General features: G+C 40.9%; 1 protein-coding gene and 1 pseudogene across 1 annotated transcript; both read left to right on the forward strand.

Moving 5' to 3' along the window:
* The window catches only part of LOC131537539 (E3 ubiquitin-protein ligase rnf213-alpha-like), a 72665-nt pseudogene extending 55450 nt beyond the window's left edge, over positions 1-17215 (forward strand).
* Positions 17216-21406: 4191 nt separating this feature from the next.
* Positions 21407-23796, forward strand: LOC131534305 (uncharacterized). Its single transcript, XM_058767127.1, has 3 exons — positions 21407-22197; positions 22390-23268; positions 23780-23796. Exons 1-3 carry the CDS (start codon positions 21444-21446, stop codon positions 23794-23796), a joined length of 1650 nt encoding a protein of 549 aa, XP_058623110.1. The 5' UTR covers positions 21407-21443.
* Positions 23797-24390: the final 594 nt, after the last annotated feature.

Raw genomic sequence — 24390 nt, forward strand, 5'->3', positions numbered from 1 at the left:
TAATGAATTTGAGCTCTTATTTCAGCTCTTGGGGAATCATTTATTAAAGATTTGATATTGATTTGATTGAATTGATATTAATTCAAAACTTATAATTTATACCTTCTTAACGACTCGTCCAGCGAACGTTAAAATCAGTATATTTTAGCAATTCTGTTTATTTTGTGGCCATGATGATAATAATACAAAATTGGTTGGGTTAATTTTGAGCAAAGGTAGCACGGGCTCTTTGTATAGTTTGACCTGAATATTACACAACACAAGACAAAAAGCTTATATAATTATTTATATATGTATATGTATGCGTGTGTATATATATATATATATATATATATATATATATATATATATATATATATATAGATATAGATATAGATATAGATATATATAGATATAGATATATATATAGATATATATATATATATAGATATATATAGATATATGTGTATATCTATATATATATCTATATATATATAGATATAGATATATAGATAGATATATACACACTGTGTGTAGGGTGGGGACTTGTTCTATGGATCAGTTGTTGATTTGTTTCTATCTTTTGTTTCTATTTATTTTATGTCTCCCTCTTGTTTTTATGTTGGTGATTTTGTGTTGTATAGTATGTTTTTGACAGTGAATTTTGGTGAGAGAAATTTCAACATTGGTTGATAATGCAGTTGTGTTGTACTGCGTTTTATGATGTAGAATTTGTGACTTTACCATCATGTTGCTTTCAAACTGTTTCTTTTTTTTTTATTGTGTATCAACTTTTTATATTTATATTTTGGCACAAAATGAAGAGCATACAACTATGTACTGTATATTTGTTCTTTAATTAATTAGCCCTGGGTGAAGCATAACGATGCAGGTAAAATATATTTCTAATTATTCAAAAAGTGAGAAATTTGAACTGTGCATGCACAAATCAATTGTTCACCAAAAATGGACAGGGGTGTCCAAACTTGGTCCTGGAGGGCCACTGTAAACTCTCCAGGACACCGGCCCTCCAGGGCCGAGTTTGGACACCCCTGACATAGGGTAACTTAGTGAGAGCAACTTTAACTATCTTCATTCCATATTCTTGCATGTTTCTGTGTAGAGTGTAATGCAGATCATCAAGCCTGCTGTGCCGGATCCCGGGTCGTTCCTGATGGCCCATCTTTTGAAGGACATGGAGCAGCTGATCAGAGCTCTGGGTAAAGGGGTGGATGATACGGTCAGTACCATCCATTTGACCATCCACAGTCTACTGGAACCCCGTCAGTCCAGCCAGTGTAAGAGTTCCCAAAACTCACCTTACATTTCCACATTCCATACTGATCTCCTGCCACGTAAATTCAAGAAATGTTACATTTTGTTATTATAAACAGGGCCTGTTGCTTATGATAGAAACCTTTCCACTAAAGATGCAAGAAATGGATGGGAAAATGCCATGAATACTGATGTCATTACACATCAGCTGAAGGTGAACAACTTCTTTTAGTGTGTTATGTATCCAGTATATTTAATGTATCACGTTTGATTTTGTATTTTCTCATGTATTTCCATGATTTTTCATTATGTCGGAAATGGATAGAAAATTGACAAAAAAATAAAATAATAATAATTAAGTGTAACTATGGGGGTGGACCTCTGTCCCTCTAGGGGTAAAACATTTTAAAGTTAAATTAATCAGTCTGGTGCACTTTATGTAACAGACTTGGACTTGATGTTAGGTCTGAATCCATTTACAGAAGTTTTTTGAAACTGACTTTGATCAGTGTTTACACTGGCGTTTCCGCTGCGTTTCAGAAACGATCTCCATTTACACTAAACAACCGAAAACGCATGTCACGTGACCATTCATGCAGGTACAATCATAGATATGTATAGGTAGGATCCCTATTATTTAGATGGCGGACGCGTCTGCGTGCTTGGAGCGGTCGAATGGGGAATCTACCCATACATATCTATGGGTACAATAACGAGCATGATGTTATTGTTTACACGGTCGTCAAGGATACGCAGAGAGAATGTGGGCAGCCACGCCATCGTTTTCAAAAGTCTCTGTTTTACTCCGTTTACACTGAAACACAACCCCGGGGTTTTCAAAGTAAAACAGGGTCTGCAGCGTTTTCAAAAGTCTCAGTTTTCGACCTTGAAAACACAGAAGTAGTGTAAACGATAGGCGTAACCGTAGCAAAAGTTATGCGTTTTAAAACAAAAATGCACTAGTGTAAACAGGGCCTCAATGAGACCCAGATTCACTCTCTGACAGCAGGTGGCGCTTATGGAACAACAGTGATACTGCGTTTCCTTGGTTACCACTGCAAAAAAAGCAGCGCACTAATAAACACAGAAGAAAAAATTTACATACAGGAATCGATAGGGTTTTTTTTTTTTTTTTTACTTTTCTTTATTGTCAACAAGTGGAAATTTGTCAAGACCAATACAATACACAACAACTCTAAAAAGTAAAAGTCCAATATAGACTCAAAAATTCACATTAGCATGCACATACATATATACATTTCCATATGTACATATATCTGCATACATATTAATATTCATGTATCAGTATAGAACAAAATTCTAACTGCAGTTGGCACAATTGACATCTGATACACATTTGTAATTGCCCGAGGTTACCTAAAACATTGCCCTGAAGGCAACAACTGAAACTGGCAGAAGACAGAAGTTTTTACCAATATTCCATCAATATAAAAGCTGGAGGATTTTACATTTTTGAAATATCAATATAAAACAGATTAGAAAAAAAAAAGATTAGATTTTTTTTTTTTCTGTTTACTTGCAGCTCATGTGACCATTAAGTGTCATCAGAGAACTGTGAACATGCAAAAGTGTTAAATTATTCAAATATTAACTTAAAACCTCAAGGGGTACTTCAAGTAAATAGATTACATCTAAGAGGTTCAGATGACAAAAAAAAAAGTTTGTCAACCTCTGGATTACTGAAATGACTATTAGTTGAAGCTCTACTTTTCATTTTTTTATATATTTCTTTTTCTCAGGTTCTGGAGAAACAGCTAAAGGAAGTGAATGAATTCATCAGGGAAGATGAGCGAGTGTCTTCTAATCCAGTGATGAAGTTGACGTTTGGGAAACCAGAGCTTTTCCTGTGCTCTTTGCCCCAGAACTCCCTCATCCATAATTCATCCATCTGGAGCTGCAGGAGGAAGGTCTCGGTGTTGAGTCTTGCCCACATTGTGGAACAGAACAATGGCCGGGACACTTTATTGATACTCCGGAGGTTCCTTCAAAGGGTAAGAAATTAGTGGCAGATTTATCTGAAGTTATTTCACTATAATAAAGCAGCATGGGGGAAAAAAATAAAGGTAAACAGGTGTAGAGGAATCTAAGAAAAATAGCAGAAAAGTGACTTTGTAATCCTAATTTGTCAAAAAGAAAGTTTCCTAAAGAGTTTACAGATTAAACAAGTTAAACTGAATATACAGTTCAATAAACAGGATTTTATACTCTCTTAAATTGTGTCAAGTCATCAGACTACGTGCAAGATTGAAACTGTGGTTCCCATTCAGTTCCAGTTCTCTTGATATTGCATCAATAGCTAACACTATAGGGAAACATCTTTCGGTACAAAAAACTGAAGCCCAATTGAATCACACCAGCGAAATTCAGTGGCCTGTAGTGTTCAAAAATGCCATAATGACTTTCTCCTTGAGTAGTCAAAGAAGGTCTGAGAAAACGTCAGCATGTTTAGTAAAGAAGAGCTTGTACGGTGCCATCCTGCTCAGGCTGGCTCTACAGCACTTCAGCTCCCTCTGTTCCAACCTGAAAGTGCATTTACATTTAAATATTTAGCACTCTTTTATCCAAAGTGACTTACAAATGATGAGAACAATAAAGCAATCACATCAACAAGAGCAACAGTGTACAAGTACAGTGACAAGTCTCAGTCTAGCACAGTACACATAGCAAGGTGTTATTTTTTTCAAATAAATTAATTAGTAAAATAGAATAGAATAGGTAAGTGCTAGTACTAATTTGTCAGGTGCTGAGGATAAAGATGTGTCTTTTAGACATTTTTTGAAAATGGCTAAAGACTCAGCTGCTCGAATTAAGATGGGTCGGTCATTCCACCAGCTGGGAAATAGTCTGTATGAGAGATTTTTGGCGCTTTTCCACTGCATGGTACGGCACGGTATGGTTCAGTATGGCTCACTTTTGGGGGGTTTTCCACTGGGTACAGTACTTGGTACTTTTTTTGTTATTTTTGGAACCACCTCGGCCGAGTTTCCAAGTGAACTGTACCGTTACCAAAACGTGACACGTAAACTCTGCTGATCACTGATTGGCTGGAGAAAATCCTCACTGCCTGCATCATTGAACTTGCGGCACGAGACACAACAGACCCGCAAGATTTAAATGAGCACAGCCAGCAAAGGATCGAGCGGAACGGTTTTGAATGAGCACACCTTCCTTTTAACAACCAAAAAAATGGCTGTTGAGGAAGTACAGACTGTCCTCTCGTTGATAGCTGAGGAGCGGATCCAGTTAGAGCGTGTTGGAGCAACACGGAATTAAAAAGTTTTTCAGGAATCATGGCAGTAGAGGTGACGTCAATAATCCCGCCCACTCCAAAGTGGTACTAAACTGCAGTGGAAACACAAACCGAGCCGAACTGAGCCATGCCGAGCAGAGTCGTACCAGGCAGTGGAAAAGCACCATTTGTGCCTTTCGGGATGGCACCACAAGGTGTCGTTCGCTTGCAGAATGCAAGCTTCTGGAGGGCACATACTGTAAGTCTGAACTAGCGAGTTTAGGTATATTGGTGGGGAGTCAGTGGTTGTCTTGTAGGCAAACATTAATACCTTGAATTTGGACAGATAGTAGGATGGATAGGACAGGTAGTAGGATAATTGGAAAGTATAAGTTTGGAAACGTCTGCAGTATGCAGATTATTAGGATTGCAAACCGGAATTGAAAAGCTATGTGATACGCACAAGAACAAACTCGACTTGAGCATGTGTTTACAACAGTAAGCAAAACAATTTCCTAGTTTCCTAGCAATGACATCCACGCTAAAATCTAATGAGAAAAGAATGAGAATTAGACCACAGGGACTTACAGATAGACCTGGTCTCTAGGCAAAATTTTATATCGACAGACGCATCCAGCTCTAGCTGGTTTGCACTATGTGATGGCCAGCCTTTAGCACCTGGACAGATGTGAGCAAGGCTTGGCACATTACCTCTTTGGAACTGCTACTTCTAACACTTAACCCTCTGGGGTCTGAGGGTTTTTTTTTGGATCCTGCCCTCACATTTGTGCTTTTTTCAGTTTCTTATAAACATATTAATGGCTAAAGTATGATTGTATCGTATTTTGCACAAACTGTGCTATGTTAGTGTAAGCAACATGTATGTACAGGTTTGTTTGGTTTGGTTTTTTTTGGAAAATGATATTTATGCATAAAACCGATAGTAAACACACATTAGCCAAGCCTCAAATCTGGCCCTCAAGATCCACATTCCTGCAGCGTGTAGCTCCAAGTTTGATCAAATTCACTTGCCTGTTTCATTCTACTAATCCTAAAACCCTTGATTAGCTTGTTCAGGTGTTTGATTAGGGTTGGAGCTAAAGTCTGCAGGAAAGTGGATCTCGAGGGCCAGACTTTTGAGAAGTGGATGTGGTAGGCTAGAGTCTTTGCTACAAAATGATGTGAAAATGATCCTGGGCATGAATATTTAGTGAATCACACCTGAGAGACAAAGGGGCCTCCCCTAATGGCCCATCAGTGTGACTGTGAGGCAGGTAACAAAGAATGTGAGGAGATTAAGAGTCAGTTTTTTGTTTGTAGTTTATTTACATCATAGTGCACAGTAATCAAAATATAAATAATGCCATAGCTGCTTTGTTCTCCCTTACTCCTATAAAAGTGTAAATGATCATAAATTCCTCTCACAGGAGAAACCAGTTTGCCATTTGACTAAAACCACTAACGAACAACTGATCTGATATAAAGGTCTTTTAACTTCTGCCGATGTCGTACCTCCTGAGTTTGGCTTGACCAATAAAAAAGACGTTTCTTTGTTTGAAATCTGACTCGTTTGCATGATCAGAGTGGGCAGGAAGTTTGGTCCCTTTATACTCTGATTAATATAACAAGCATACAATGCATGTTATAAGAGTGTGATATACACCAATTGATAGTAACGTAAATGAGGATTATTTTGATTTCAAGCATTATATAAATTAGGTTAATTTAACTAGTGGTTCATTCACTGTAGCCCAGTCACCCTGTAGCTCAAGACTGGTTACTCACTGAAGCTAAGCAGAGTTGAGCCTGGTCAGTACCTGGATGGGAGACCTCCTGAGAAAACTAGGTTGCTGCTGGAATAGGTGCTAGTGAGACCAGCAGGAGGTGCTCACCCTGTGGTCCTAAAGCCTCAGTGTAGTGATGGGGACACTATACTGTAAAAAGCACCGTCCTTCGGATGAGACGTTAAACCGAGGTCCTGACTCTCTGTGGTCATTAAAAATCCCAGTATGTCTTTCGAAAAGAATAGAGGTGTGATCTCGGCATCCTGGCCAAATTCGCCCATTGGCCTCTGACCATCATGGCCTCCTAACAATCCCCATATCTGCTGATTGGCTTCATCTCCCTGTCTCCTCCCCACCAATAAGCTGGTGTGTGGTGGGCGTTCTGGCGCACTATGGCTGCCGTCGCATCATCCAGGTGGATGCTACACACTGGTGATGAATGAGGAGACCCCCCCCCCACACACACACACACACACACACACAATGTAAAGCGCTATATAAATGTAAGGAATTATTATTATTATTATTCATGAAGCATTTATAAAATATTATACAATATGAAAGACAATATACAACAGTAACAATATACCATGTCCTAGGAATCTGCTTGTTCATCCCTAGAATAGTCTGTTTATGAAATAATGGAAAGAAGTCAGTTTTTAATAGGCATTATTTGTCTTCATAGTGAATTGTGTCATCATTATGTGTATATTTCATAGTGAAAATTGTCAAAAAAATTCTCTCTAAATTCCATTTTATCATGCTGATGCATCTTTGCCTGTGTTACATTTGGAGTTACCTGCAATTCAGGGGAGGGTTTTTATATGACTCTACCATCAGGGTTTGCTTGTTGGTTTGTTGTGGATTGTTTGTTAAATGTAATGAATAATTGTGTAACTGATCTAGCCATTATACTGTTAATTTCAGGAAGCAGAGTTACGGCTAGTGAAGTTCCTTCCTGACATCTTGGTTCTCCAGAAGGATTTGGTAAAGAAGTTCCTGAACGTGGCAGACTTAACCTTCAAAACCATTGGAGAGTTTCTGGATAGCCATAAAGAAGGTACTGGACAATTGGTCATAGAAAATGAAGAAATCATTTGCCATGGCTAAATGTTGTCTTGGTGGAGGGGTGGACAGCTCTGGCCCTCTAGAGTAAGTTTTCTGCAGAGTTCACTCCAGTCCTAATCAAACAAACATGAACAAAATAATCAAGGTCAAAATCAAGAGTTTGATCAGGCTGGAGATTGATCTCTGCAAGAATGTGAATCTAAATGGGCAGCTTTGTCCAGCCCTATCTTAGGGTCAGTATGCGGATGTTCATTGGTATCATCAATAATTGATTGATTTATGATAAATTAATAGTTGTTGATAATTTTAGCAAGCTTGTTTGTGGTTAATTTAGCCATTTTAGTGCAAAAGTCTTCAGCAATTCTGCATGCATATGGCATTTCTCTATAAATAATTATTATTTTCATTGTAAACCCGGTAATAGTGTCATATTTTCAACCAACAGCTTCACTAGCTTGGTATAAAAAGTGCATAAACATGTTCTTGTCAACATGGAACCAACTCAGGGTATCTCTGGCCACCACAGGTAAACCAACCCCCTACATACTAACCCTGTTTTAGACCACTGTTAAATAATTTCTTTGGCAGATGAGCAGTGTTTATTGTTTTCTGTTGATGAATGAATATTTTTTTAGGAGAGATAAAGCTGCCGGCTGAATACACTCAGAAGGATCTGAGTCTGGACACTGACCTGCAGGTGCTGCTGCCACAGAGACGTGGTCTGGGTCTGTGCTCCACTGCCCTTGTCAGCTACCTCATCGCCCTTCATAATGACCTTATGTACACTGTGGAAAAACACACCGGAGAGGAGTCTGGGTAAGGAGTTCAGATGTCTTATGTAATTTGTTGTGTTTTATATAGGAATCATTGCTCATTTAGGGTTATTGTGTTGAGCAAAGCCTTAACCCTAAGTAATAATCATTACGGCATGACTCATCCTAGAGATATCAAATCATGTGGCTTGATGATAGAATGTCCAGTGATACAAGATGAGAAAAAACACCCATAGTTACATTTAAAAATGGTTCTGAGTCATATGTTCTCTAGTCAATATGGAGGATTATGCAGCAACGTCATATGTATTGAAGTACGGAAAAGATTTTTATTATCAAAACTTGCCATACTCTGATATCAGTAATTATCAGTAGCAGTTAAGTGTGCAAACAACTAAAAATAACAAAATATACCATTTAGTACATAGAATTGAGAAAAACTAAATATTGTTCCTAAAGTGATGTTAAATATAAACATACAATATAAAAAAGAAGTCACATTGGGCAAAATGTGTTAGTATTTTAAGAACAATGCTATGCAAACATACTAGTTCCATTTCTGTCTGTCACTTCAACGGATGTCGTGATGGCATATGGAGATTCCCTTGGGATCCCTATCAGCTTCATTGAGTAAGAGAGCCAATGAACATAGGCAAGTGGATCTGGGTGCTACCCGTGCTCGCCCCTCTGCATAGCAAAGGGAGGCGTCACTTGGAAGCCTGAGGGTTACAGTGGGAGCTAATTAGTTGGGCCAATCCCCACAGACCTCCCACTCCTTATCAGCTCATATTCCGGTCGAACATCCGAGTAATATCGCTGGTCCATCCCGCCGTGAGCCCAGCATGTCATTTGGGGCTCCCCCCAAGGACCGGACGTCTATCACAGCATAAGAGAGTGGGCTGTCGTCTGATTCCGATGAGCTGCCTTCCTCGGGAGCGAACATTCTTCCAGTGGAGCTTGTGCCCGCAGAACTCCGCCACCTGACCACAGCTGGCCATAAATCCCGTCCAAGGCATGCAAGTTCTCATCAGCCCTGGCTGCCAAGGCTTACAGCATTCACTTTCTCTACACCCCCATCTCCCAGGCTGGCTTTATTCGGTGACACTGTTGAGGACTTCGCCCAGCAGTTCTCAGCGGTCCAAAAGCACATTAGGTTGATCAAGCACACCCTTCCCTGTCCTGCCGCAGCTCCCCCCAGTCTGCTTTTCAATGAGGACATCCCCCTGCAGCTACAGGAAGGTGGCATCACCTGCCCCTCAGGAGGCGAGCAATATCACACAATATCTCTGCCTCTGATGGAAGGCTGAGTGTCTCGCAAAAGAGTGAATTCCATTCCGCCCAACCACTCACAAAAAGAGCAGTTTCCTCTCCCTTTGGGTCATCTGAGTCAGAGCCTGACAGTGAGTGACGCTCCACTTCCTCACTCTCAGACTCGACGTTCTCCGCCAGTAGCCAAGAAGGCGGTGCTTCAAAGACGCAACATCTTCTCAAGCTATGACCAATCCTGGATTTGCGAGTCTTGAACCGTTTCTTGGGCAGGTTCCCGTTCAAGATGTTGACGCAGAAACGCATTCTCAAGTCCATTCGTCTACAGGATTGGTTTGCAGACATAGACCGGAAGGATGCATACTTTCACATCTTGATATTACTTCAACACAGGCCGTTTCTTCGGTTTGCGGTTAAGGGTCGGGCGTACCAGTACAAGGTTTCCTCCCCTTTGGGCTGTCCCTGTCTCCCCATGTCTTTGCCAAAGTCACGGACGGTGCCCTTGCCCCATTATGGGAAGTGGGCATCAGGATCCTCAGCTATCTCGACAATTGGCTAATCCTAGCACAGTCTCGAGAGCAGTTATGTAGCCCCTCAGAATGGAGTTGGTCAATATGACATCACCTCCCACCAACAAACGTGCCCAGTCAAGGCTCTTGGGGCATATGGCATCTGCAGCCACGGTCACCCCACTCAGATTGCTTCATATGAAACCACATCACACATCAATTTTCTGGAGCTGCTGGCGGTGCTTCTAGCCCTGCGCCGGTTTCGCCAAGGTGGAGTACGCTCCTGTAGTATGTCTCAGCTCGCCTGCCATCTCCTCCTTTGGAGTCAGACATGACTCAAATCGCTGCAGGCTGTTCACATCCCAGGAGATCTCAATTGTGCAGCCAATGCGCTTTTATGACAGCCCATGCTCCTTGGAGAATGGAGACTCCATCCCCAGACGGTCCAGCTAGGCCCAGATAGACCTTTTCACTTCCCAGGAATCCTGCCAGTTGTTTTACTCCCTGGCCTAGGCACGGATGCACTGGTACACAGCTGGCCAAATATTCATTTCTAACAGTGAGCCTGCTTGCACAGACACTGTGCAAATTCAGGAAGGACAAGGAACATGTCTTGTTGATTGTGCCGTACTGGCCCACTCTGACCTGGTTTACAAATCTAATGCTCCTCGCGACAGCTCTTCCTTGGCAAATTCCCCTGAGGAAGGACCCCCTTTCTCAGGGACCGGGCACCATATGGCACCCGTATCCAGATCAATGGGACCTCCACATGTGGCTCCTGGATGGGACGTGGAGGACTTCAGTGGCCTTCCTCCTTCCGTTGTCGCTACCATCACCCAAACAAGGCCTACGAAGCAGGCCTACACTATGAGGTTGATTCTGTTCACTGAGTGGTGATGTTCTCCTAGAGAAGACCCCCAAAGACTCCAAATCTGCATTAGGTTTTCCTTCCTGCAAGAAGTCTTGGAACAGAGGCCGTCCCTCACTTGACTGCAGAGGACCCCTTTGAGTCACTGAATTTTGTGTTTTCGGGCAATGGAACGTATCTAGAAAAATTTGGGCCGGTCGACTGTCACATTATCCTGATGCCCCCTGGCCTGGGTATGTGCCCAAGGTTCCCACCACTCCCTTTCGGGACCATGTGGTGAACTAGCAAGCACTGACACCAGAGGAGGCAGACCCAGCTTTAGAATTGCTATGTCCCGGTCGTGCTCTGCTTATGTGGACCACACCCAGTGCTTTAGAATCTCTGAGCAGCTCTTTGTCTGCTTTGGAGGACAGCAGAAGGGGAAGGCTGGCAGAGGTTGGCTCACTGGATAGTGGACGCCATCGCCTTGGCGTACCATTTGCAAGGTGAGCTGTGCCCCTTCAGAATGACTGCTCACTCAGCTAGGAGTCTTGCTGTCTATGGGCGTTGGCGCATAGCACCTTTCTATCTGATATTTGTAGAGCTGCAGGCTGGGCGACACTGTGTGAGATTCTACAGTCTCCAGGTTGATTGGCAATTGGCGGGAAGGATGGCTCTGTGTCTCGCTTGCTGTGCCATTCCCCTCATCAGGAGATGCGACTGACTTATAAGCTCTCCAGTAAGTTCCTCTGGCATCTTCTCAGCAGTCAGACTTGGCGGAGGAGTCAGACGCTAGCCCCAACACTTGTGTTAGCATACCTGGGACCGGCCAGCCCCTGTGATGGGCTAGATGCTCCATATGTAGTGAATCCCCTTTGGGTAATCCCTTGTGTGTATTGTTCCATGGTACGGTTCCAAGTCGGTAAAGACTGTCCAATCTCTGAAGCTGTAGCAGTCCATCCCTAGAAAAGGTAGGACCTACCGCAGACATTCTTCCGTGGGCACACAGTTCTGAAGGAACAGTCCCTATGGGTATTACCACATTATCTTCCTTGGGGCAGGATGTCATCTCTGTAGCAACCTTCTTTAAAGCTCATTTCCCAATGTAAGGTAATTGGAAGCTGTCTTTGAAAAAAAAAAAAAATGGAGAGAACACACATACTCTCAAAGCAACAGGAATGGCAGTTTCTACCTCCTGTGGAACTTATTTGCATAGTCCAAACACACAATCAGAAAAGTGTCACTAAAGCTTTACCAATGCATCATTCACTTACCAAACCACAACCAGAATACCTTTTGCAATGTTATGAACACATCGAGTCCAAACATGATGGAAGAAGATTGAACTGTCATGCATGCATTCATTTGTGCATCAACAGCTGAGTTTGTGTAAGATTTTGCACTACACGTCACTGTCACTGAGAATACTTATTTCTCTGAACAAGTATGAGATGTGTGTGTTGTAGTTTGCATCAGTTTAAGGTTTGAGAACATGGTTATGAATGGATTTGGATGGAACTTTGTGATCTCTCTTTGTTTCACCCACTGCTGCTGCATCCAGAGGTCCTAAGGAATTTTAACGGCGGTCACAGGCCAAAACCTTAGGAATCAGTCTGTTGGTGGGTGAAGGGCAGAAACTGAATTTTGACCAATAGGAAGTCCTGTCCTTCCCGGGCTTTGTACCAAACGTCGTCTTCCTGCTCTCTAAGAGGTGGCTGTTGTCCTGGCATCTTTATCTGATGGTGTTGGACAGTTTGCTTATGTTAGTCCACCAAGATCCAATCAAAATGTAACAAACCTTTGTCCACTATTGTGGTCAGAGAGGGGCCCCGCCATAAACTGTTTCCCAAAATAAAAATACTCCAGTAAAGTACAGATACTTGAAAATGTACTTAAATACAGTAACAACAGTACTTAGTTACTGTCCACCTCTGAATTTTACTGTATCTTATTTTTCTCTGTCCTGTTTCCATCAGTTACACGGTAAGCCCAGCTGACCTGACAGAGCTGCATGTGATCCATTACGAGTATGAGCGGGATCTTCTTCCACTGATACTGTCCAACTGCCAGTACAGCATGGAGCGCGGTCAGGAAACACTGACGGAGTACGACCTGCCCAACATTCAGCAACAGATCTTAACCCGCTTTCTACAGGGCAAACCTCTCATAACCCTTAATGTATGTCACATCACAACAATGGTTGAAAATGCTCTTGAGGATTATAGAATACTTAAAAAAAATATATATTTATTTGTATAGGGTATTCCGACAGTGGTGAGAAGACAGGACAGAAATTATGAGATCATATTTATGGATGTGAAGGGCAAAGTTCCACAAGTAAGTGGCATTATTTGTTTTAGCATAATACATGTTTAATCATTAAATTAATGTATTGGTTACTATTTTGTAGACCCAGGTCCACAAAAAGGCTTTAGTGTGAAAATGCTCTTAATGAACATTTCTTTAAATTGTTTATATGCAACATAAAATGTATATTTAATTAAATCCATGTTTACAATGCTTAGATATAGTTGTAAAATTTCACAAGCCATATAGTGATTTTTTTTCCTTCATTCAAAGGAGCTGCTGCAGGCTCTTACACAGCACAACCTCGTGAAGGAGCTGCAGTCCTACAGTGACGTGTGTGAGGCACTGTCCACAGTCGAGCTGGCCCTGGGTTTCCTTGCCATGACCGGGGGAGATCCACAGGTGCAGCTGGGCACTTATTTGAAGGAGGTGCTGCAGATGACTGACAACATTGCCCCACATGTATTCAAGGTTGGTCATGAACACACATTGTCTTCATTATTTGTCTGTGCAGGGCAGTGTTACTAGGATGCCATCCTCACTGGTATTAAGTCAAGTTTTTCATATAGCGCTTTATACAATACAGATTGTTTCAAAGTAGTGTTAAACATGATTCAATGAATAAAACATACAGTCAGGTCCATATACTGTATATGTGGACACTGACACAATTTTCATAATTTTGGCTCTGTATGCCACTAGAATAGATTTAAAATGAAACAATCAAGATGTGATTGAAGTGCAGACTTTAAGCTTTAATTCAAGGGGTTGAACAAAAATACAACACAAAATGTTTAGGAATTACAACCATTTTTATACACAGTCCCCCATTTTCTGCCTTTAGTTTTGTCTTCAGCAAGTGAAATGCTGCTCAATCAGGTTGAGATCAGGAGATTGACTTGGCCATTGCAGAATATTCCACTTTTTTACCTTCAAAAACTCCTGGGTTGCTTTTGCTGTGATTTGGGTCATCGTCCATTTGTACTATAAAGCGCCGTCCAATCAACTTTGCTGCATTTAACTGAACCTTTCCTCCAATTTTGATGAGAATACCTTTAAATTAAAGCTCAGAGTGTGCACTGTAAGCCCATATTCATTATATAACTGTAACTTGAATATGTATGATACTTTAGTGAACAAGTGCTAACTGTGTGTGCAGGCATTAAGCAGGTGCAGCCTGAAACACTGTGTGGCGCTGTGGCAGCTGCTCAGCTCTCTGAAGTCAGAGACCCTGCTACGTCTGAAGGGGGTGAGACACTCAATACACTAAACAGTATTCTGCCGTGTGCCTTCAGTGAGTTTGTATGTGACTATGTTCATCTGCTCATTAGGACCCATTTAAGGACATCAGTGAAGAGTACAAACATCCTCTGCAGGAGGAACACAAGACAAGGCTCACTAGTTTTTTCGCCAAGTCTAGCGCTGGTGCCTTCCTGTTGGAGATTCATGAATTTCTGCTTTTAGTTCTGAAGAACCCAAAACCACGGACACTTACAGGCCTGACTGGGGGTAAGCAACATTTACTGTTTTGAATACAACATTGATCATTAATGTGATTCATGCAGAACAAGCGATTTCTACTTTGGTTGTTAATGTACATATGTGACCTTGGACCACAAAACCAGTCATCAGGGTCAATTTTTGGAAATTGAGATTTCTACATTTTCTGAAAGCTGAATAAACAAGCTTGAACATCTGGAATCTGAGGGTGCAAAAAAATCAAAAGATTGAGAAAATCACCTTTAAAATTGTCCAAATGAAGTTCTTAGCAATGCATATTACTAATCAAAAATTAGGTTTTGATATATTTATGGTAGGAAATTTACAAAATATTTTCATGGAACATGATCTTATCCTAATGATTTTTGGCATAAAAGAAAAATGGATCATTTTGACCCACACAGTGTATTGTTGGCTGTTGCTACAAATATACCCGTGCTACATAAAATTGCTAAGATTGTACAGATTAAAATAAATGTGGCAAGTAAGACATGGCTTATGCATTTCCATTGTAATAATTACTTCCAAATGTTTGTTTTCTATTTCTGATTTCCAGTGTTGGGAAGGTTACTTTGGAAATGTAATAGGTTACAGATTACTAGTTACCTTATTTAAAATGTAATAAGTAGTGTAACTATTTTAATTACTTTATTAAAGTAACTGATTACATTTGATTACTTTTTTAAATTTCTTACTAGTGTTTTTAGCCTATAGTAGTTAACCTTCGGTAGCACAAGACACTGATTACTGTCAGACTTTCAAAATCCTTCATCACTTGAATTAAGATTGTAATAAATTAATTTTAAAGCACAGCACTGGAATGCAATTTTAAAACACAGGAACACAAATTGTATCACTTGCCATGGTGGCAAGTCTCAGACAAGTTTTAGCCTCAAGCTTTCAGTGGCAATGTGAAATTACATAATTCTGTTATATGTAACTGTATACTTCCCAACAGCTGATTTCCATCTCTGATCTGACCACATCTGTGAAGTGTTCTGAAAAAGCTTGTTAAGGGGTATCTTACCTTGTTAATGAATTATTTCCCCTCAAGTTACTGATTTGAACGAGTCTAACGAATCCTTCACTAATAAGTGAATTCCATGAATTCATCAGAGTGGTCCCTGAATCTGACTCGCTTAGCGAACTGCATGTTATTGTCCTCTCAGCCTGTTGAATTTGTAATGCCTAGTTTGGAATTAAGCAATTTTTGTGTACTCAAGGCTCATGAAATGTTACTTGACATAATTTCTGACTGGTTATGTGGAAGCGATTTTCCTCTGAGCCCCAATGTCACATTATAAAACGGATAGTTCGGGTCCTTGATTCTGATTGGTTGAGCCACGTTCGAAGCCGTTGCACTACAAACATACACCTTTGTTTACTTGCTTGGCAACCACTTTGTTCCACCAAACAATGTAGTTCCTCAGAAACAGTTGTGGTTGGAAGAATACTGTTTTTATTAATATCATTACACTTATTTGCTCTGTTTTATTTTGTGAAACCTTACTACGTATACGGGGCTTATTGCTTTATTTACATGTAGTCTATCAGCCTGCGTTTGTACTGCCTCTTGTCAAACTCAGAGCAAGAGCATATGTTGAACATACAACAGAAATGTATCATAACTGATTGATTTCTGTCTGTCCTCCAGTCTGAAAGAAACTGTTGTGGCCTACATGGAGCGTAAAGATCTGGACGTTCCTCCTGAGGTGGACGAGTTCTTCCCTGAAGAGATTCTGCTCTCGCAGTGCATCGAAATGTGGAAGTTCTCTGCTCTTCTCAGACAAGAAAGAAATCAAAGTTAGATGCTGGATGAAGTACTTCCGTTTTCTTACCCAAACACTCATATTAGACACAACTTAGTTTTGATTTACAAATGTTATACACATTTACAACAATTGCTCAGTACAGAATTCATTTACTCCACTTATATACATTATAGTCATGATCTGTCATGTATCTCTCTAGGATAGTTAATAAGCATAGTACAATTTATTACAAAGTATAAAAAGTTGCCAACAATTGTTTAACCTTTCTTTTTTCAATGTGTTTCAATTGCTTTTTTTCAATTGCGGTCTATTAAATGCAAAATAAATAAATAAAATAAAATATAAAAAAGAGAATAAAAGGAATGTCATGATCCCAGACTTTAACACACTTATATTCATATTAAAATAATGTTTCTGATTAGTAAAAATTTAATTTCATTGCTTAGTGTAGACTAAAACTTAATTTCTTCCATAATCCTTAATTTTCTTTCATTTTACAACTTCAAGATAGGGTTTCTATCTCCAATCAATGTTTGCATGCTGGAACAGAAAATGTTTTTTCTCCTGTGACTTAAATTGATTTGAATAAAAATAAATGTTTATGTCCTCTTCAAAACTGGCATGTTCTTTCCATGAAGTAAAAGGTTATCTTCAGATTAAAGGCAGAAGGTCGCTCCCATATGGCCATATAAAATATATGAAAAACAAAAATATTTCAGATGGGAAATGTATTTTCTCACCCTTTGAAGCATTTGAAGGTGTAAACTAAATCTATTTCCAGTTTTAAAAAGCCATTGTAAAAGCCTGGATTTGAGCATCAGACTGACTGCATAAGTGCCTTTTTGCAAGATGCTTATTTAGATTTTAGATTTTATTTTTATTTAAATTTGGCCTCCCTCTTCATTTACATTTATGCATTTAGCAGACGCTTTTATCCAAAGAGAGTCTGGCATTGGCTAGGATTGCGCAAGGTCAGAAATGCCACAAAGATAAATAAAAATGCACCCAAAATTTAAGAGATGAATTGCCTCTTTTTGTTTTTTCTTTCTTTATAATATAATAGACAAGAATATCACACAAGCAAGAGTGCTGCTTTCTAGAAGATTAATATTCCCACAGTCCCTCATGAGTTCTAATATCTCTCACATAATGCACATTTTAACCTTCATTGGTCCATTCTATAGTCTGTGTTAACAGAAGCCCCATCTTGCCATCAAGTAATTTGAAGTTGCAGGCACATAAAACTTATTCTGTTATATCCTTGATTTACATCATGGATGTCTGAGGTGATGCTCCATACTAGAGTGCTTGATTGTTTTACTTCTATTGATCTAGTTTTTATGTTGAAACCTTATTACATTACACTTCTGGTGATCGTATAGTGTTTCCCCTCAATCTAGTGATTTGACACCTATGGACCCCTGATTGGGGGAAACCTATGAGAAAGTCTTCACCGCAGGGTTGTCCACTGAGGCCTGTTGCACTTTGGCTCTAACCTGGGCTCCTCACCGGTCCGTGTCCTGTAGGTGAATTGTACACTTTCATCTTCGTTGTAGATTACTGGAGAAATCAAGCACTCACAGACCCAACAGCAAGCGGCCCCACATGACCAGGTTTACCACAGTCAGAGCCGATCCTCCCTATACGCAGAATACGCAAGCAATGATGAAAACACGAATTATCATTTATTTTAATGCGGTGAACTGTCACGCTCTCTACGTAAAAATCAGCCAAATCATGCAACGTGAATGTCGTACAGTCTCTTGCTCTTATTAAAAAAAACTATTTGAAAGCGTACCGAGCCGCGGAAGAGATGCTGTTTCTCGAGCGCTTTCTGTGAGCGCGATTCGAGACTGAGAGAAACACAGACAAATGCGTTTCATCCATCCCCCGCGACAGAGTTTTGCGTAGGGCCCCCAGAAGTCTAGGATCGGCGCTGGCCACAGTAATGACAACTGCCCCCCTCCTAGGAAATTTATGTTTTAGTTTCTTCTCTTTTGATGCAAATTAGCAATGACCAGGAACAACATGCATGTCATTTCCTGTCAGAGTCGTTACTGCTGCCTCTCTCCATTCTGTCTCCCATTTCCAAAATGTGTTTTTCTTTTCTGAATGGAAGTAATATTTCCCGGCAAATCCCACTTTGAAATGAAAAACTTTGGGCAGTCCATTTATAAATAACACAATTAAGATCATTTTGCTTTTTTTTTTTTTTGTCAAACATTTTATGCTCAATGTGATTGATTTATAAACTGTTAATAAAGACTGATTTCAAGATATCTTTAAAAAAGGGTAATGACATGACATTTCCAGATACAGCAATTTAAAAAATCTTGTTATACTCAGTAAGACATTAACTAAAGACACTAGAAGCAAATATTTACTAGATGTGTCTAAACGTTGTTTACTCCCAATCCACTAAATGTTTCATGTATTTAATCCCTGGAACTCTTTTGGCAGCTAAAGCTACTAAATAACAAAATATTTCTGTTTTAATTCAGTATTTCAGCAGCTGAAGCAGTGATTATATTGAAATAACAGTGCACTCATATTTACACCTTTACACCACAAGAGGGCAGTGTGTAACAAGATTTTAGACTATAAGCTTCTCAAAAGCTGCCTGTGTATGTAAACATTTATTAGGTGGCATTAACTACTGTGTACTTACGTTGAAAAAATAAGTACAATCTACTTATTGTGATCATTGTATTGCAAAACATTTCTGCTGCTATTGAGGTGTGATACAGGTAAGGTTAGGGACAGGTTTGGTGGTATGGGTAGGTTTAAGGGTGGGTTTAGGTGTAAAAGATTGGTCAACAGTGTAATTACAGAAATGAATTACAGATGTAATTACATCCAGGTATTTTTAAAAATATAGGTACAATGTAAAAACATGTATGCACACAATAAGTGTATTGTACCAAATGATTAATTTAAATGTAAGTATGTAATTTAGAAAATGTAAGTGTATTTATTTAATGTGACAACTGTGGCCTGTGTTACTGTAACATCTCTAATTCAGCAACATGGCTGATTTGAAACATGCATGTTGCATTTTTTGCTTTTAAATGAAATGATTTTTAAAAGTACTAAACTGAAAGAACATCATGTTGCTGTGTTATTACAAAGATCGTGCATTTTGAAACAATGAAAGTATAACTAACAAGTATGATCAGTTTGCAGATATGTGACCCTGGACCACAAAACCAGTTTTAAGTCGCTGGGGTATATTTGTAGCAATAGCTAAAAATACATTGTATGGGTCAAAATGATTGATTTTTCTTTTATGCCAAAATCATTAGGATATTAAGTAAAGATCATGTTCCATGAAGATATTTTGTAAATTTCCTGCTGTAAATATATCAAAACTTCATTTTTGATTAGTAATATGCATTACTAAGAACTTCATTTGGACAACTTTAAGGTGATTTTTGATTAGGGAGAAGGCGATTAGTCACCAGAAGAGACGGACGGCAGCGCGTAAGTGTTTTAATACTTGTTCTTAGTTCTGTTGTTTAAATTAATTACTTGCTGCTAGGAAAGAATAGTTTGTTTCCTACCTATTTCTATTCTGCTTTTTCGTTGTGGTTTATATTTTTGATTGCTGGTCATTAGAATAACTGCCCCTTTAGCTTAAACTCCTTTCCTGCACTTAAGTGCGAAGTGTTAGTTTCGATTTGAGCCATTGCCCTGCGAATGGCTGGTGTTTGTGCTAATTAAAAGCGACCACAGCTTTTTTTTCACTCTAGACTGTGTATTTGTTTGAGGTCTGTGCGCTGACGCGGAAGCGTTCAGCTGTCGTGTTCAGCCTCCTCGTGTGAAGACCGAGGAGTGTAAAGACCTGCGACTTTTTCCTGCGCGACTTAACCGAGCAATGACACCGAGCTACACACTTAAGTATCTTTTTTTCCTTCCTCACACACTCTGCTTTCCTATCCTCTTTCCTTCTACCTCTATCATGTGTCTCCAAAACATTCCGGTTCTCTCTCAGCCTCGCTCTAACATCACTCGCAGACGGCAACGTAATCCTGCTAACCTACGCCCTATCTCTACATCTTCCACTACACCTCTGGCTTTCTCTGTGGGTCTCTGGAATTGTCAGTCAGCCGTCAACAAAGCTGACTTCATTTCTGCCTTTTCTTTAAAATCCACTCTCAGCATCTTGGGCTTGACTGAGACCTGGATTCGTCCAGAAGACTCAGCAACCCCAGCTGCTCTCTCTACTAATTTCTCTTTCTCTCACACTTTGCGTCAAGTTGGCCGGGGTGGGGGTACTGGCCTGCTCGTTTCAAACAATTGGAAATACTCAACCCGCTCTACCCTATGCAATTACAACTCATTTGAATGTCATGCCATTACTGTATCAGCTCCGATAAAACTCCAGATTGTGGTAATCTACCGTCCCCCTGGACAAATTCTAGCCACCTTCCTAGAGGAGCTGGACGGGTTGTTGTCCTCTTTCATGGAGGATGGCACTCTACTCTTAGTCTTTGGTGATTTCAACATTCACCTAGACAAGCCTTATGCTACAGACTTCCACTCACTCCTAGCTTCATTTGATCTCAATCGCCTTACCACTACTAGCACACACAAATCAGGCAACCCACTTGATTTAATTTACACAAGCAATTGTACTGCAGATAACATTCTGGTACAACCGCTACATATCTCGGACCATTTCTTCATTACATTTACACTACATTTTGCTACCCGTGTGCCACCAACCCCCCTACCGGTTACTTTTAGACGAAACCTACGCTCCCTTTCTCCTTCCCATCTTTCCTCTGTAGTATCATCCTCTCTTCCCTCACCCACCCATTTCTCATCTCTGGATGTAAACGCAGCTACTGAAACTTTATGCTCTACCTTAACTTCTTGTCTAGATGACATTTGTCCTCTCTCCTCTAGGTCAGTACGGGCTGCCCCTTCTAACCCCTGGTTATCTGATGTTCTTCGTGAACATCGGACTAAACTCAGAGCGGCAGAGAGAAAATGGCGCAAATCAAACAACCCGTCGGACCTGAGTAGGTATCAGTCTCTGCTCTCATCTTTCTCTGCTGATGTCCACACTGCCAAATCCTCACATTTCCACAAGATCAACAGCGCTCCAGACATGCGTAATCTCTTCAGAACATTTAATTCTCTCCTCTGTCCCCCTCCACCACCTCCCACCACTTCTATTACAGCTGATGACTTTGCAACTTTTTTTACAGACAAAACTAGATCGATCAGTGATCAGTTCTCACCTCCACGCACACAGGACCCCCAACCAACCACATCCACTGCTAAAACTCCCATCTTCTCCTTCTGTCCCCTGACGGAGGCTGAAGTATCCAAACTTCTCCTCTACAACCATCCTACTACATGTCCTCTTGACCCAATCCCCTCACACCTTCTGCAAGCAATCTCTCCCACGCTCTTACCGGCACTCACACACATCATCAACACATCCCTCCTCACAGGCATCTTCCCCATTGCGTTCAAGCAGGCTCGGGTAACCCCACTGCTCAAAAAACCTACATTAAACACTTCTCTTATAGAAAACTATAGACCTGTCTCTCTCCTTCCATTCATAGCGAAAACACTTGAACGTGTTGTCTTCAACCAGGTCTCATTGTTTCTTTCACAGAACAACAAACTGGACGCTAAACAGTCAGGTTTCAGGAGTGGCCATTCAACTGAGACTGCGCTTCTCTCGGTCACTGAAGCCCTGCGAATTGCAAAAGCCCATTCCAAATCATCAGTCCTCATTCTGCTGGATCTATCTGCCGCGTTTGACACTGTCAATCATCAGATACTCCTGTCCACCCTCTCATCACTAGGCATCGCTGGAATTCCACTTCGCTGGTTTGAATCCTATCTCACTGGTAGGTCTTTCAGGGTGGCCTGGGAGGAGGTATCCAGCACATACACTGGTCACTGGGGTTCCTCAGGGATCGGTTTTGGACCCCTCCTCTTCTCCACATACACTACATCACTGGGTCCCATCATACAGGCACATGGATTCTCCTACCACTGCTATGCTGATGACACACAGCTGTATCTCTCCTTTCAACCAGATGATCCAACGGTAGCTGCAAGGATCTCAGGTTGCCTGGCGGACATCTCGGCATGGATGAAAGAACATCACCTCCAGCTCAACCTGGCAAAGACTGAGCTTCTTGTCTTTCCCGCCGCTCCAACTCTACAGCATGACATCACGATCCAGTTAGGTTCATCAACAATAACCCCATCAACTTCGGTCAGAAATCTTGGTGTAATCTTTGATGACCAGCTGACCTTCAAAGACCACATTGCAAAGACTGCTCGATCTTGCAGGTTTGCACTACACAACATCAGAAAGATCAGGCCCTTTCTGACGGAGCATGCTGCACAACTTCTTGTCCAGGCCCTTGTCATTTCTAGGCTGGACTACTGCACTGCTCTTCTGGCTGGACTTCCATCAAACACAGTCAAACCTCTACAAATGATTCAGAATGCGGCGGCACGACTGGTCTTCAAGGAACCCAAAAGAGCCCATGTTCCACCTCTCTTTATCTCATTGCATTGGCTACCAATCTCGGCTCGCATCAAGTTCAAGACACTGATGCTTGCTTATAGAACAACCACAGGCTCAGCACCCACCTACATGCACTCACTATTAAGAATCTACATCCCCTCCAGAAGTCTGAGATCTGCTAGTGAGCGACGCCTCGTGGTACCATCACAAAGAGGCTCAAAATCACTCTCCAGAACATTCTCGTTCACCATTCCTGGCTGGTGGAATGATCTTCCCACCCATATTCGGAGTGCTGGATCCCTGTCAATCTTCAAGCAACAGCTGAAAACTCATCTCTTTCGACACTACTTGACTTCACCCTACACAAAAAAAAAAAAAAAAAAAAACTCTTTCTCCTTATTTATTCCTTCCCTTGCTAGCTTGTACTTATTTAAACAATGCCTGAGACTTGGTGTTACAAGCACTTCGTTTGTCGGATTGCCTCTTCAAGATGAATCACTTTATGTATTCCCCAAATTGTTTAATTTCGAAAAATTTACCCTTATGACTGGTTTTGTGGACCAGGGTCACATATATATGTAATAGAATTACAGAAGATTATTAGCTGCAGAGAGCAAACTATAAAGACATCACAAATGTAAAGCACACTTTGGTGACTTTGTGAATCCAAAAAACAACAGACAGTTTTCCTCTTCTGCCTATGTCATGTTAATAAACTTGATTAATGTCCTCTCATGCAGCCGATGGTCATATTAATGAAGTTTAGTTTTCTGGAGCTGCTGGTTGGGCCATGGGACTGGCAATCACCGGTATCGAAGAAGTGGTGGCGGTGGATACGGAAGTGCTCGGTGGTGTTGGTGGAGGTGCGGGACGGAGAATTTGCCGGAGATTATCCACGAGCTCCTGGAAAGGATCCGGTTGGCTCATGCTGAATCACTCTGTCCTTGTAGGTCCGATCTTCTGTTAGAGAAGTAGACAGGACACAGAGGATTAGAACACAACGTGATGTTTATTTGATTCAGCAAGGGTAAGGAGTCAATGGAGGTGAGTGGAGTCTGTGAATACTTGAAGTTATGGAGAAAGGATAAACTGACGTGGTTTGTATCTTGCCAGGAACTCGTGGATGCTGAGGGGAAGCACACACCTCAGGTTGCCGGAGGAGGAGAGAGAGGATGATCCACGGAGTGGAGCAGATGATGGGGATCCAGGGAAACAGCGGTGGAGATAACTGGAGGTACGTATACCAACAGGTTAGTATAAGGTAAGTAGTAGGCGAAGAGTAGAGAGAGTCCACTATGTCTTGACGAGATCGGAAAATGACTGAAGTGGGGTGTGTGCTTAAGTAGTGCTGGGTGATTGGATGCAGATGAGGTGCAGGTGTTCTGAATTAGAACTCGGGTGATTGGGATCGCTGTGATGGATTGGTGGTGGAGCCTGGCTGATCTGTGATAGTATCAAATATAAAAAATATTATTCGGCTATTTTTCATCTTTTGGAAGCTGCATTCAAAATCCACTTGGCTCAAAAATCTGAGAGGGCACGTGCATGAATGGACATGACA

The sequence above is a fragment of the Onychostoma macrolepis genome, chromosome 03 (genome assembly GCF_012432095.1).
Source record: "Onychostoma macrolepis isolate SWU-2019 chromosome 03, ASM1243209v1, whole genome shotgun sequence".
Taxonomy (NCBI): domain Eukaryota; kingdom Metazoa; phylum Chordata; class Actinopteri; order Cypriniformes; family Cyprinidae; genus Onychostoma; species Onychostoma macrolepis.

Excerpts from the sequence above, each read along its gene's own strand:
- LOC131534305 (XM_058767127.1), top strand. The coding sequence starts at position 21,444 with ATGCGTAATCTCTTCAGAACATTTAATTCTCTCCTCTGTCCCCCTCCA. Across the intron at positions 22,198-22,389 it reads GTTTGAATCCTATCTCACTG|ATGATCCAACGGTAGCTGCA; the intron begins GTAGGTCTTTCA and ends CCTTTCAACCAG.